A 15396-nucleotide genomic window follows, 5' to 3' on the forward strand; every position below is an offset into this window, starting at 1 on the left:
TTTTTAATTTTTTTTTTTAAAGAACAATAATGTATAAATTTTTAAAAATAATTTTGTTTTTAAATCACACACCCAAATAGGTTTTTATTATTTAGCAAAAAAAAAAAAAAAACCTCTCAAGGATTTTTTAAAATGAAAATAAATAAATAAATATATATATATATATATATATTTTAAACCATATGTATGGATATTATTGACAATTTATTTAATTTTTTTTTTCAATCCCAATTTTTACTTAACATTGAAATAAAAACAAATTATCATTCCAACCTTACATTCTTATATACATTAAAACACAAGAATTGGAATTACCAAATTCATTCCTATTTAAGGGGAATAGGAATAGAAACAAAATGTTCATTCTTATTCCTAATTTTCACCTACCAAACACACCCTTAGATTATAACGATGAAAATCCTAATCCACAAATCGTCTCAATTATGCATGAATCGGTGTTGTTGTTGAAAGATTATTATCCGAAAAAGTTCATAATAACAATTTCAACAAAGACACAAGAGATTCACTTGAGCGGACATTGCAACCACCATCCATTAACTCTATGAGTTTTGGATAAAATAGCGGTGTTGATGTTTTTGGTTTCAGTTATGATGCCTCATTAGGAAAGTGATATAACGATGGAGATGATGATAATGATGGCAATGATGGAGGAATTGTTGAACAACAAGACCAAAGTCAATATCTATTAAACTCATTCTTTAGTGCAATTGAATTCATACATTGCATGCAAGATCAAGACCAAAACTCTTAAAGAGCTGAGCATTGAAGCAATCAAAAAGCCATATAGAAGGAGGCGACAACAAAGAATGACACCATTTGATGATGACTCCTTTTCTTCCGCCAACTTTGACTCTATGATTATAGGTACTCAATATAGTGATTCATCAAATGGGGCTAACCTTTATCATCCTTATAACATAGGTTATGGCTAGCACCTTAATATTATGGATTGGATTTGAGTTCAAAGAATGAAGAATATGGCATGTATATAACCACCCTCTTACATAAACGTCATATGACATTCCAGATTAGATGTAAGGAGGATTTAAACAAGCACATGACAGAACTCGGAGTTTGACATCCGTTAAGAGACAATGGGTAAGAGTAAAGATACCTATACATGACATGTTTGTAATTAAAATCAATATTATTCAAACTCTATATCATGGTACTAATATTGTCTCTAACTAGATGGAATTCCTTCATCAGCAATATTATAAAATCACATTGGTTTTTATTTTGGTTTTAAAGAGAACCATTACAATGTAATTTGTATAAATTATTTACATATAATGAAATCAAATATTGACTATAGATTAGTATTGATTGCACACTTTAAAAGTTCATATTTCTTATCAACGCACACATATTATTGTTGAAAATCGCAAATTATTTTATATTGTATTATTTATTCTTTGATCATTTTTTGAAGTTCCCCTAATATTGCTATTAGTTTTGATTAATTTCTATGACATCCATATTTTTTATTTCGCACAGATATTTTCCTATATTTTTGTAAAATCCAACCACCCATATTTTTATCTTAATCCCCAATAACCTCGTGCTCTATTTTCCAATCAAACCATTTTCCAATCAATCCCCAATATCCTTCTTGGTTAGTTGGAGCATTAAGGCAATTCAAATAAGAGTCTTGCGTACTTATTAATTTCCATATGTGGAATACTTTCACAATGCATTATTAGGAAGATAGATATTGAAATTAGCAAATTAAAATTAACTTATGAAAAGAATTGATGTTCGTGTCATAATAAAATGATGATATCACCTATTTAATATTTATATGGTAAGTAATGATGGAAATAAAAAATAATCCTTATTTATCAAAAAAAAATATATATCCTTAATCAATGTTTGTCATTTAATAAAGTGATACAAATTCAAATCAAAATGTGGAGGGAATATATTAAAAGTCTTTTTGGTGAAACGTTTTTAACTTAAAAAAGTACTTTTAAAAAACAAATAGATGTTTGATAAATTTTAGGAAATATTTTTAAAATTGTAAAAAATGCTTCTAATGTTGAAAAATCATTTATAATGTTATTTGAAAAAAAATATTGAGAGATGATTTTCTTAAAAATACTTTGAAAGAATATACTTTGACTAAAAATATTTCAAATAGAAACACTATCAAATACGATCTAAGAGACGATAATATATACTTTTAAAGTCATATTTTATAATTTGTTTTAAATTTGTAAATTATATTGTAAAAACTCGAAAGTAATGCTTTGGTGATCAAATTGAAGACTATGACAAGCCGCCTAACATTCTATAATCAAACACACTTACAAATACTTAAGTAATCCATTAAGTATGATTAAGTTGGCTGATTACTTATTCCTTTACAAGGGCTATGGATATAAAGGTGGAGTACGTAACAAATAACCATCGTTGTCTTCTTCCTTGACCAAATTCTTATTACTAATCATCACTGGTAAATTTGACTAGTGATGAAAAAGGTGACAAAAGAATATTTATTTATTATATTTGAATTATTTTTTAACCATCAAACGGAAAAGGTGGTTTGCAAGTAACGTTTCGGTATTGATATTATATTTGAAATTTTTTTTTTTTTTTTTAATAATTATCCGTGGGTTGTTGAGGCCATTTCAAAATTGGAGACAAACCAGAGTCAGCCACGTAAGCAATATTCTCGCAACATAGGCTTTCCATGACCATCTTTCTTTCATGGTAAAAAGGGGAATGTGTTTACACTTAACGGTTATGATACAGATTCCAGATAAAGGCGAGTCGAAAGTCCAAACTATACTCTTCTTCTTCGCCAACCAACCTCTCTCAGATCTGAGAGAGAAAAAGCCAAAAGCACGCCCATTTTCACCAAACCACATAGCGGACTACAATTTTCTCGGGATCCAGGCACCAAAGGGAAACGAACAGGATGTGCTGTGGAGGTAAGATGTGCATGCTGTGCACGTGCCTGATTCTGGTGGTGATCTTGATCGGCTTCTTGTTCGGTTTTGGAGTGTTCAAGGATGGGTTTCACAAGCTCAAGGATACGTTCCATGACTGCCAAGTCGGTTCCAATGCTACCCATTGTTCTTTCTCCGCCAGGCCCTTCTTGGGGTTCGCTGCGCCTCCTCCTTTTTAGGGTTTCCCTCCTCCTCTGTTCCAGTACTGTTGAATTTTAGGTTGGATTTGTTTTGTTTTTTGAATGCAATGGTAATATTGGGTTTCTTGTTGGGATTTGTGTTGCCTTTGTTTATTCCCATTTTTTTTCTGGTTGCCTTCGTGTGGCTGATTGCTGAGAAAAGCGAATAGAAAAGAAAAGAACTTTTTTCTGAATTTTATGTGTTTAACTATTTAGCTTAAAAAGTGGATATGACGCCAAAACTGAGCTGTGCCTTTCCTTCTTCCAGTTTTTGGATAATACCAAATTCAAAATTCAAAAAATAATTTCCTTTTTCTTCCCTTCCATTTTCTTGGAAACCGAACCCATCGGTTAGCCTTGCATTGCTCAAATTTGAATGTTCAGTCTTTAAGTAAAAGAAATTGATGTTGAAATTTTTTACCTTAAAGTATAGTAAGTAATCATGTGAAGTCCAGCATATTGAATGGCCTAAGACACTATCTAATATAGTAATGAACCATACAGCTGTTTGCAAAGCTTTTACCCAGCTTTTCCATTGAACATCATGAAAATGTTTCATTCATTCTTCGTATTGAGGCTGTTTGAATAAGGTCTTGTAACCGAGTCAAAGTCATATTGAAACGAAGGAAATTGCATTCATGAACTTAATGACGGTATTCAATTGAGAGGCTGACACATTTCTGTTTTCAATTGGGGAGCCTGGCGCATTCATGTGGTTTGTCTCGAATTCTCAATCTTTACCTAAAACCATTGAATAAGGCACAGGTACAAAAAATTATGTAAAACTTGATTGATGATGTTTTTTCGATAGACACCTCTTTCATCCATAAATGAGCCTTCAGATAATGATTTAGCAAGCAAACAAATCAGGGCATGTCACAGTCACATGACTCGAGCGCTACCTGTATTTTGCAAGGTGAATGTTGGGGGGACTTGTGGTAGTCCAATGTGACTTTTACAATATGGGCACCTAGGCTTTGGCATAACCCATTCAAATCAAGAATTGCAACAATCCAAAACGCTTTATAGTGTGTTCGTTACCCCTCCAAAACAAGGGGAAATTAACAAACATGTATACTCTTCGAAATGTCACACCAACTACCCATTATATATGTGCATGCATAGTAGTTGATACCGGACATAAAATGTAATTTCCCAATATGGACCAGAATGGCTAGGCCCTCTTATGAGGTAGGGTAATATCATGGAATGGGATCTTACCTAAAAATCCGTTGTGTAATTGGGCAAGCTCAGAGCTCTTACTGCCCGAGTCAATAACCTCGCAACAAAATTGATTACATGTACAATTTGGTATAATTGCTACAAGCTTGAGTGATGGAAGGAGTATGCATCCTCTAGACAAATCCATTGGGTCTTTCTCCACTTCGCGCTGATCTCTTCTGTTGGTCTGCATCATAATGTGCAAAAGCAGCATCTAGAGCCTGTACCCAAATAGCCTCTTTTATGAGTTGCAGTCCCAACCATCAGACCAACTACAAACACCAAACCAGAATGTTCTATAGTTTAACAAGTGAATATCTTTTTCTATTTATCCATTCATTTCTTTTATTGTTTTAAAGGTGGGGCGATCTCAAACAGCATACATGAGCAATAACAACCATGGCACAAGACTGGACAAAGCAGGTTGTGATTAACCAATAGAACAGTGTCAAATGCGGTAAAAGAGCCTGGGGGTTGAACCCACTCCATGATACCAATGTCCCAACCACTCACAACCAGGTGCGATGTCACTAGATACCATCTGGGAAAAAGCCCAGTGGTAGATTCCAGTATGATCCTTATTTCCTCTTGAAGTTCATATTTGAATACACACAAATAATGAAAAAAAAAACCATGTTTTATTGAATATGAGAGAGAAATGCTGACCTGAAGCATTGGTTGAACAAGGAGGGAAACTTGATGCCTAAAATCAGACTGCACAGATTCCTTTATCTCCTGAAGTTTGATAAAGAATTAAGAAAAGAATAAAACTACATATTTGATGTGGCAGGTACAGAAACCTGGTGTCTGTCTATTGGAAATTGGAAACCCAGCACAGAAAATAAAACATTTAGGACTTGCAGCCATGTGGGAGACCGAATTAGCAAAAATTCCCCATATTTTTGCATAACAAGTAGAGACATTTTTCATGGTTTATACATTTCTATGCACATGCTTCCATCAAGGAATTTGTTGTTCAGCAAGATGTTATGGATTTCCTTTCTAATTTATCCAGTATAAAAATTTAGAAAAACCAAAGTGACTTCTTGAATAACAGAATATATGTCCTTACAAAAGTGCTAGAAAGATTCATTTTACGTAAGTGGACTTACATATATTTCTCAGCATCATACAAAAAATAATATTGCATTGGTAGCAAGTTGCATCTTAACTTGAGAAAATGTCATGCTGACACCAAAAATTAGCAAAAACAGAATTGCAAGGACAAAGACGTATTTTAACTCCACCGTTAATGGGAAACAGAAATTTTCTGTTCATAATAAATGAATTAAAATAAAATTTGCTCAAAATATATTGATAGGCAATGAATAGAAAATTGGCTTTTGCTTAAAATAGTACCTGTAGCTTTGGATAAATTTGAGACATGGCATCTTTTAGCCTGCTTGCCTGCAAGTTAATCACCAGGTGAAATGACAACGTCAAAAGAATATGAGATCCATCAAAAATAAAAAAAGCTGAAATTTTTTTTCCAGCTATACATCTTTAATCATTCATTTTAGCCAATGCATCTCAGGGAAACATTAATTTACCTATTTATGAATTATGAACTTTAAACAACGCCTTCACAACCACAAAGCTTCTTTCAGGAAAAATGCAGCAGGGAGATTTAAATCCATTCTCATTTAAATTCATTTAGGATATGGTAATATTCATTCAAACATATTTCAGTGTCCTTCCGCACTCCCCACCCCCGTTACAGGAGCACAAAGTGAATTCATTTCACACATATAGCTCCACCATGGGCCAATCTAAAGGCACACCTACACATACAAAATTTCCAAGGTTTCCAATTTGTGTTCCAACATCAGTTTTCATTCATCTTAGATGAAATTGCAACATTTTGAGCACCATGAAAACTTTGGCAAAGTACCAGAGATTTTTAATTGAAAATGGCCAAATTTCTATTAGTGATTCAAAGCAGAACAACATGAAGTTTCAAATATCAAACTTTACAATCTTGCCAAAATTTAAATTGTTGGTACGCAAAAGAAAAAATCACCAGCCTTGAATTTCATATTATATAGCATTAAAGGCACCTCATTACAGTTAACCAGCATTTACCTTAGTATAAAGATATGTAGTTGTAATTGGATATGACGACCAGAAATGTCTCAGTAATTCTTGAATTGAGGTCCAATGCTGAAAACAAGACAGCCGGTGGTTAAGATTATTGGAAAAATCAAAACAAAAATCCAAAAATGAAAAGATCTAAAATATGAAAATAACAATGATAATAATGACACTAACTTGTTAAGTGTCATGCAAAACATAAAATCACTAATAATAATAATAATAATGATAATAATGACACTAACTTGTTAAGTGTCATGCAAAACATAAAATCACTAACTTGTTGAGTGTTAAGTGTCAACTCACATGTAGCAATTCCTCTTTAGTAATGATTGGCAATCTATCCAGAACGCTTTCTTGAGGATTCTTCCCAAGATGGAACTTGGTACTTGAGATATTCTGGGTCAACCCATTAAGAACCTACATCATTAAATAGGGTCATTATTTTCCAGCACACTGATTTTAACATGCCTGTTTCTTTCAAGCAGATCAAATAATGACAATGTCTCCAACAAGGGTGTCGTTACCTTAAGAGCAATATCAGGTTTAACTATGGGATCACTTAATCCTACAGATTTGATCTCAGAAATAAATCCTCTCAAAGAACCATATGCTTCCTGGGTGCTCAGGCTGCATTTTATTTGCTTTGATCCGGCTAGGGTGTCTCCCAAAGTTTTTAATGCATTCGCTTGTTGGGAATCAAAATAGTCACGAGGATCCTGATCCAAGAAACACAACATAAAATATCTATATTGATAACAAGAGTAGAAGAACAAGTAATACCTTAATGCAAAGTGCTGCAAATGGAAGGTCACGAGGTGCCTGAAGATCCTCAATCTCAGTCATCCGAGAAATCCTTTCTAATCTTTCCCGGGTTACACTCCCATCAGATTTTTCATTAGCTGCCTCAACTGCCAACAGAGTAGAACTATCAGTGCATACCCATATATTCAATTGGAATTTTAAAGAGACTGATCAAGATGGATTGAACAATAAAAAACAAACTATTGCTAACCCCGTTTCGACTTGGCAAGAGCCTCTGCTACAGTTCTTGTGTCTTCCAACTCCACATCTACAATGAGGTGCATGAATTAAAATTTTATATTAAAAAAAAAATGTTATATATCCATCTACACAACGAGCAGATATATGGGACTTTGCAAGTTCAACAGAGTGCAACCTTTTACCTCATTTTTATCAGCAACCAACTTACAGAAAATGAAGTTTAAATGGACCTAGAGCAAATTATGCCATTCATTGGCCTAATATCCTAACACATTGGAAGTAAATAAACTCAAGGAAAAATCTTAATACCTATAGGTCTTCCTTCAAGAACAACTGCAGCATGCCGATTAAGGTCTTGTGAAAGAGTCCTTCTATATTGCTCATATTGTGGGTCAATAATTTCCTTGCTACCATCACGAAAGATACCATGATCCTACATATTAACCAAGGATAACAGGATCTATGATGAGAGTTTGAACACGATATCTTTTAAAAAAAAATCCTGCATCAAGATTAGAGCAACAAGGAGCCATTCTCACTATAAATTTGCATCCAGAAACAGGTATGCAAAGGGTAGAGTAAGCTGTTTCCAAAATAAGGTCAGAAACCAAATTATTTACATGACAGAGAAGGAAGGGAGAACAAATAAAATTTGTGGAACTGTTCCCACAAAACCAACCCAATTTTCTACGTATCTTTGGATAAGGACACATTAGAAAACAGAGAAAAATATTAAAGTAGAAACTATCCTTCATCTGTTCTCCTTGTTTGAGAGAAACAGGTGCATGTATCATGGTAGAGTAGAAACTAGCAGTATCCATAACCAGAAAATTTTTATATACACCATGCCCCAGCAATCAGCCTCTCTCCAATTCAGGCAAATGATATCATCCTGACAGCAGCTAATGAATTGGAGGGTTAACCTTCTATTTTAAAATATAAATAATGTTATACACTTTATGATTGTACCCTCATCAACAACTTAGAAGCCTTGCAGTATTATCAACTAAAAGAATCTGAAAGTAGATATAGAAGAACATAGAACTTTTTGTCTTACATCCCAGCTGGGGGCTTCTCATACCCAAGCCTACCTCACAAAAGAAAAACAAATGAAGAAAAAAGTTCAAGGAAAAAAAGAAATTCAAGTGTATGGCTTCTCTGTTGTACTACTTTGAGTCCAATATCTAAAAGGGAAATAAAATTAAATTTTTTATAATAATCTGTTCTAGCAAAAACTTATAAGAAGTTGTCTCATAAGAAATCTCCTGAAAAAAACAAGCCAAAAAATTTAATTAAGTTCCATTCCCTTAAAACAAATCATAAATTTTCATCTATCTCTATGATTCATGATAACTCCCCTAGTTAACTTGACTTTGGTGGAACTCCCTTGTCTATATTTCAGTATGCAGAAGCAGCATTAAAAAATGAAAAGACTAAAAACTTATACACACATATGTACACAAAATTTTCTTAGTATCAAACTAGAATCTCCTATTTAAAGATTATAGAAATAGTTTATAATGAGATTGTAGAAAATGGGTGTTGTTCAACGTACCGGAAGATGCATATAATCATCCCCCTGGTCAGCCTCCATGTCCAAAGTTGGATCAACCCGTCTGATCTGCAAACAAGACATATCATATAAAGAATAACAAAATATTTAAAATAGAGTAATTAAGTACCAGAAATATAGAGAAAAAAAAAATATAACAGCATTTTTCTGAACATTTTGGAAAACAGTATTCTTTGCGTACTCTTGGTGAAGGCACTAAACCAATTCTTTGTATTTCCAATCATTCCTCAGAAAACTTTACAGAACACACACTAAATTTTCTTTTCACCATGTTTTTCAAAAGCAAATTCTCAAAAAAAATTGTTTTAAGTCCAAAATTTGCCAAATTTGCTTTTGAAGTTGGAAAATTGTTTTTTGTTTTAAAGAAAAATGTTTTAAAAAACAATTGCCAAGCAGGTCCTGAATTTTTCCAATATAAAATCCTAGCCTAAAATGAGGCAAGGAAGGGTACCTTCCGCCGAGCTTCATTGGCCAATATATCATCATGCTTCAAGAAAACAGCAAGTTCCTCATCTTCAGCAGCCTCTGCTGCAGCAGCAACTGTGTTTCTCGTACAATGAAGGTATTCGGCTCTACAATATTTGTTCCAGAAGTCCTTTTCTGTCATCTAAAACCCCAAAAAGGAATTACTAATGCCAGAAAGTAACTGATGAATTGAAAGTCACCTCAGTTTGAGAAAGACATCCATTATAGCATAAGTTCCAGATAAAAGAAAAATGAAGGGTGATCTTCAGCATTGAAACTGCCAGAGCAATGGAGAGAGAGTGTGTGTGTTCTTTTTACCTTATTGGGAACAAAATTCAAAAATGCCTGATGAACAGCTGGTTTCTCAGCAAAAATCTGAAAAATAATTTAACCATCAATCCTGATGATGGCAAAAGTATGCAAAAGAATAAACTACTACAAAATTGCTTGTGAACAAAATTCAAAAATGCCTGATGAACAGCTAGTTTTTGAGTAAGAATCTGAACAATAAATTAAACTTCAATCCTAGAGGAGGGTGGCAAAACTATACAAAAGAAAAACTAATAATAACATTGCTTGTGAAGCAAGAAACAACAACCATCCATACAACTGAACCCAACGAGAGGAATTGCAAAATAACAAAACTATCAATAAGTTTTATCTTGGAACTAAACATTCAACAAACATAAATATATACAATGCAAGGGAACAAGGTTGCTAGAGAAAATAAAAACTAGTACTGTGAAAAAATGAAAAGAGTAGAAGGAAATAGGAATTTCTACTAGCAGGAATCCATTTCAATTAGAAATACATTCCAATAGAAATTTATATAGAAGAAACTAGGAAAAAAAAATGGAAAATGAAAGAGGAAGTCATACCTGATGAATTATTTCTGGTGTCAAGTTAAATGTAACTCTGTTTGTCTGAGAAAGACAACGAAAAAAAAAAAACCAATCATTAAACTTCCATGCAAGAATGTTAAAGGGACGAAATAGCATAAAACTAGATAAAAGTTTACAGTAAAGAATGTATCCCATGCACTCTGTTGAAGGAAAAAAAAAGCCACAAATCCATAGTATTTGTTCTAAAAATGAAAAATCTCTTAGGCTCAGATCTAGAATTTTTCCATTAAGGTTTAACTTGTAAAGCATAAATATAGAAGTAGAGAGAGACAGAGAGATCAATGTTGTACCCGACCATCAGTCAATGGTTTAAGATCCGATATCATGGCACTTTTGAATCCCACACGTTGTTTTGAAGTTCTACTAGTATTCCCATCCAGCAATTTCTGCACTTAAAATTGGTTGGTGAAAAATATGACTATTGCATCCTCCAGAACAATTTTATCCATAAAGAAACAACTGAATGTAGAGGGCTTTCTATTGGAGAAATACTAAGGTCTTCAACCAATAGAGAGCCTTATAAATTCAAGCATTATATATCAAAAATGTACTCATAAAAGAAGCAACATATTTAAATAGTCTGGGGATAACTAACCTTCCTAGTTGCCCAAAATTCAGCTTCTGTCAAGACACCACTGAGTACAAATTGCTTATGAAGTTTCTGCAACTCACTGTGAGGGATAACTTTTAGTAATAACAACTAAACTAGAAGGGAAATTTATAATAAGATAAATGCTAAATTTAGCAACAAAAAGATCAGAATCACTGGAGTTGGAATTCAGGATGAAGCTGATATTCTCTTTTTGGTAGGTAGTTGAAGTTGATATTCTAGATATGCCTATTAAAGAGAATATTCTCACAAGATGTAGACTAATCTTCTCTAGGACCAACAAAACCAGTAGTACCTTAAATATGTTAACAAACTTATTTACCACCCATCTCAACAGTTTGTCATAACTTCCACATTCATAATAGACCTGCAGTCCCATTTTACCTTCAAAGCTATTCCTGAATCAATTAGCTTCATGGCAATGATGGTTTCACCAAAAAGAGGCAAAATTCTTTGAGCAAGAGAACACCAAATTTTTCTTCAGGGACAGAATGTCTAAGATGTATTTGGTCATCAATATTAGATACCAATTTTCAGTTTCAATTTTTTAAATAACTGTATCCAACACAATAAACGCTTCCTTGTAATAGTTAATGCAAAATACATTGATAAAAGTTTGAATTTATACACCATATATTTGCATTACATTCTTTAACAAAAGTTCTCAATACACATGCATGTGCATGCACACATTGAGAGAAGGAAGAACAAGACAGATTGAGAGAATGCACACCACAAGGATAAAAGATGGAAATTCAACACACTTGAAAACAACATATATGAGCTCATCTGTGTGTAACAGAGCTAGTCAAAACCCATGGAAGTTGGATTCAAATCAAAGCAAAACTAGACCTTATCCCATGCAGATACATAACAGTGCAGCTGAACCACTACAAACAGGTTACAATGCTAATAAACTAATAATAACTTTTAGATTCGCAAGAATAGAAACGTAGATTTACCTATCCTCTCGCAGTAGCTTTATCCGGCGCTCCATTTCTATGGTACTAAGTTGCTCATCAAAAAGTTTAACCGCAGATTGTTCAGAACCAGCTTTTGAAGCCTCACTGAATTTTGCAAGGGCTCTGCCTGTCCAGGAGGCACAAGATGTGAAATCTTCAGGATAAACAAGTTTAACCAATACATGATGCAGATATTAGTAGAAGAACTGTCATAAAATATTCTAGATAATTGGTGTGGGGTGGGTGACTCAGACAACGCCTTCAATCAAAAAGTGATAAAAAAAGAAATGCCCAAAGGATAGTATTCAATGGTCACCACTAACCACTTCTAGTCTCAAATCTTTAGGGTTGCTTTTTCTAATAAACATTTTACACATTCCTTTAGATTATTTATACAAGAAACTGGTCTATGGATGCATACTCTTGTAGTTTTCAGTATGGCTTTGAACTTACATGCTTATAACTTCGTTTCCCAGGAAACCAGTGTAGAAAAATATCTCAAATTTGAGACTTTCTACACCAAAAATATGATCTTAATGAAGGTATTTAAGCTTGGATGGTGGCTCAAGATCAACCTTATGAAAAGCTTATAAGGGTTTTGGGTAGGTGGGTGGGTGGAGGGGTGTTGTATACACCTAGCAGACTACTTAACTAATGCTCATCTCCTTTTATTGTGGTAAACAAAAGTTCAATTAGAAGGCATCTTAAAAGAAAAAGTGCCCCACCCTATGTACAAAGGGGGTTATACTTAACTAATGCATACTCTATGCAAAGCCATAGAAGATTTTCTTTCAAGCCATTGAAACCTTTAATGCCAAACATCAGGCTAAGAAGAAGCTACACTGAAACAAAGAAAAACAATGATTTCTCAAAATGCTAGATTGACAAGTATTTTAGCCATCATTATTTTCTTCGATGATTTAGTAGGTTATAAACCAAAATGGCCCAGCTAGATTGTTGTTTGAGGCAATACTTTATTTATGCAAAGTGAATGTTTACGATCAGCATAAAAATAGATGTACAAAGGAAGTGTATACACAACCAAGACAAATACACACACACACACATATTGCACCAATAAGAACTTTCTTTTTTTTTTTTTTTGATAGGTACCAATAAGAACTTTATTGACATACACACTTGTAAAACTAAGGGCACGTTTAGAAACTGTCCTTGAAAACAGTTTTCGGTTCTTTAGAATAGAAAACTGTTTTTAATGTAAAAGTACACATTTGACAAACTATTTCTGATAACAATTTTTTAAACCTTGTTCTAAAAATGTACTTTTTCTTTTTTTAAACAAATTTGAAGTGTTTTTTCAGAGTGTTCATAAACAATTGAGAATTTAAAAAATATTTTGAAAACTTTTGCATTATACATATAATGCACACTACCTTCATGGAGATTAAGTGGAGAAAACTGCTTTCCCTTTTTGAGTTCCAAATAGAATTGTGTTCCTCGAAACAATTAAAAGCTGTTTTTCAAAAAAAATTATCAGAATTGCTTTTTGAGAATTGTTTTCCAAAAGTATTACCAAATAGACCCTATATCTTTAAACCAAACCGATGCAAACTTCCATGACCATGAGAATCTTAAAAATATGTACAAGAAATGCTGAAACTTACCCACAAATTCTCGGCAAACTTCACGGTCTGGATAGTTTTCAAACTCAAAAATGTAACCTCCACCCTAAAAAGCACATGTTTCCAGTCTTGAGAAAGGTGGCCACATTGAGCATAAATTCAATCAATACACAGATGAACTTCAGGGAATCATGACAAATTCTCCAATACAATTTTTGGGAGAAAAAAAATTATAATATGTTAAAAGTAGTGGAGACAAGGACATGAACTGCCCTGAAGATTCAACAAATAAACAAGGAATGTAGAATGGCAAAAGTTTAGAAAAACCTTTTCGGAATCTTGTGTGAGATTAAGCAATGCAGGTTTATTTGATCCCCCCTTGCTAAATTTGTGACCTGAAAACCAACAACTTTATTTTATGGAATAAAGCCAGATACCCAAGAATATCAATAATAAGACAATAATCATAAATCGTTAAGAATTCATAACATGGTCACTTATAAAAAGGAAAAAACTTAAAACAGTTCTTCACGCAGAAAAATGTAGAAGTTAAATATATAAATATATTTTTCATAAACAATGCTCCCGCACTACCCAAACAAACCAATAGAAGCAAAACCCAGGGAAAGTTGCACGCATATGATTCGTGCCAGCAGCATTAACACTAATTAGCTGTTCTAACTGTAAAATAAGTACCTTTAATGAACCGAAACTCAACATCGAACCTTGCAGATGATGTGGGGTCATTAGGCATGAATACAAATTTGTCCTCAGTCTGAACAGAGTAACAAATCGATCAATACAAAGAACCAGGACATCCAGAAAAAAAAAAAAAAAAAGGAAAAAAAATCCAAACCCTTCTGTTACAAGCAATTTTAAATCCCAAATCACCCCAAAACAAAATGAACCATGTATCATCATTAGACACTGTCCAACCAACAGTATGATGCCTTATAATCCATTTTCATCCCCCAAAACCAACATTTATAATGAAAAAAGAAAATCAATGAACAAACTACAAGCTCGTAAGCATTAAAAAGAGAATTCGGGTTTACAAAAAGGTTTAAAATTTTACCATTTTCAGAACACCCGCAACTCCAGAGTCCTTGACTGACGTCTTGTACCTAGCACGCTTCAGGACCTCGCCAGACATGTTGGACGACCGAGTGATGAAACGAAATTCAAGTTAATTAGGACTGAAAATCCAGCGTCATAGATGCTCCAATTTGGTGAAAATAAGAATGAGCATAGATCTAGGGGAATGCGTGGATCCAATGAAACATGGGTAGGAAGAGTGTGATCTAGGGTTTTCCGGTGAAGGCAGAGAGAGTTCAGGTGTTGTACTTTTAGGGTTCTGATGAAAACGTGAAAGTGACTGTGTTATGGAGATGAAAAAGAGTGGAAAGGGCCATCTCCATGCCGGTGCTTGGAGGGCGGCTTTATACGCGAGTGGAGGAGTCAGGCGTCGTGGCTCACTCTTTTATCAAGCCTTGTTGCCCCCCATCTGGCTCACGGCTAAACGCTCACTGTCCTATTCTTGGATTAAAAGAATATCGAAAACCCAATTTTTTTAATTTAACCCTTCTTCTTCTTTCATAAAAATACCCTTATTATTTTTTTATAAAAATAAATTTTTCTTTTAAAATTTATATATAAATACTTAAAATAATAAATGATATTTATGTCAAAAATAAGTTACTTTTCAAGTAAAAACATAAAAAAAAAAATTACATTTATAAAATTGGAATCATTTTATCCCTTTAATCAATTAATTTTTATTATTCTTATGATAAATAGATATTCGATCATTGATAGATTATTTATTATTCCCTG

General features: G+C 33.4%; 1 protein-coding gene across 3 annotated transcripts; it reads right to left on the reverse strand.

Moving 5' to 3' along the window:
* Positions 1 to 4154: 4154 nt before the first annotated feature.
* Positions 4155 to 15102, reverse strand: LOC100249755 (general transcription and DNA repair factor IIH subunit TFB1-1). 3 transcript variants are annotated; one of them, XM_002276021.4, is made up of 20 exons: positions 14639 to 15102; positions 14260 to 14338; positions 13891 to 13958; positions 13606 to 13669; positions 11981 to 12107; positions 11004 to 11079; positions 10699 to 10794; positions 10385 to 10429; positions 9825 to 9881; positions 9493 to 9648; positions 9024 to 9089; positions 7778 to 7901; positions 7479 to 7535; positions 7247 to 7374; positions 6991 to 7182; positions 6770 to 6883; positions 6455 to 6532; positions 5732 to 5779; positions 5039 to 5107; positions 4155 to 4593 (listed from the first exon to the last, which is right to left on the reverse strand). In XM_002276021.4, exons 1-20 carry the CDS (start codon positions 14714 to 14716, stop codon positions 4507 to 4509), a joined length of 1809 nt encoding a protein of 602 aa, XP_002276057.1. In that variant the 5' UTR covers positions 14717 to 15102; the 3' UTR covers positions 4155 to 4506. The 3 variants fall into 3 exon arrangements, with proteins under 3 accessions (XP_002276057.1, XP_059591343.1, XP_059591344.1); XM_059735360.1 differs by having other exon boundaries at positions 11981 to 12103; positions 13602 to 13669; XM_059735361.1 differs by having other exon boundaries at positions 4155 to 4644; positions 11981 to 12103; positions 13602 to 13669; positions 14639 to 15076.
* Between the last annotated feature and the right edge of the window lie 294 nt (positions 15103 to 15396).

The sequence above is a fragment of the Vitis vinifera genome, chromosome 19 (genome assembly GCF_030704535.1).
Source record: "Vitis vinifera cultivar Pinot Noir 40024 chromosome 19, ASM3070453v1".
Lineage (NCBI taxonomy): Eukaryota > Viridiplantae > Streptophyta > Magnoliopsida > Vitales > Vitaceae > Vitis > Vitis vinifera.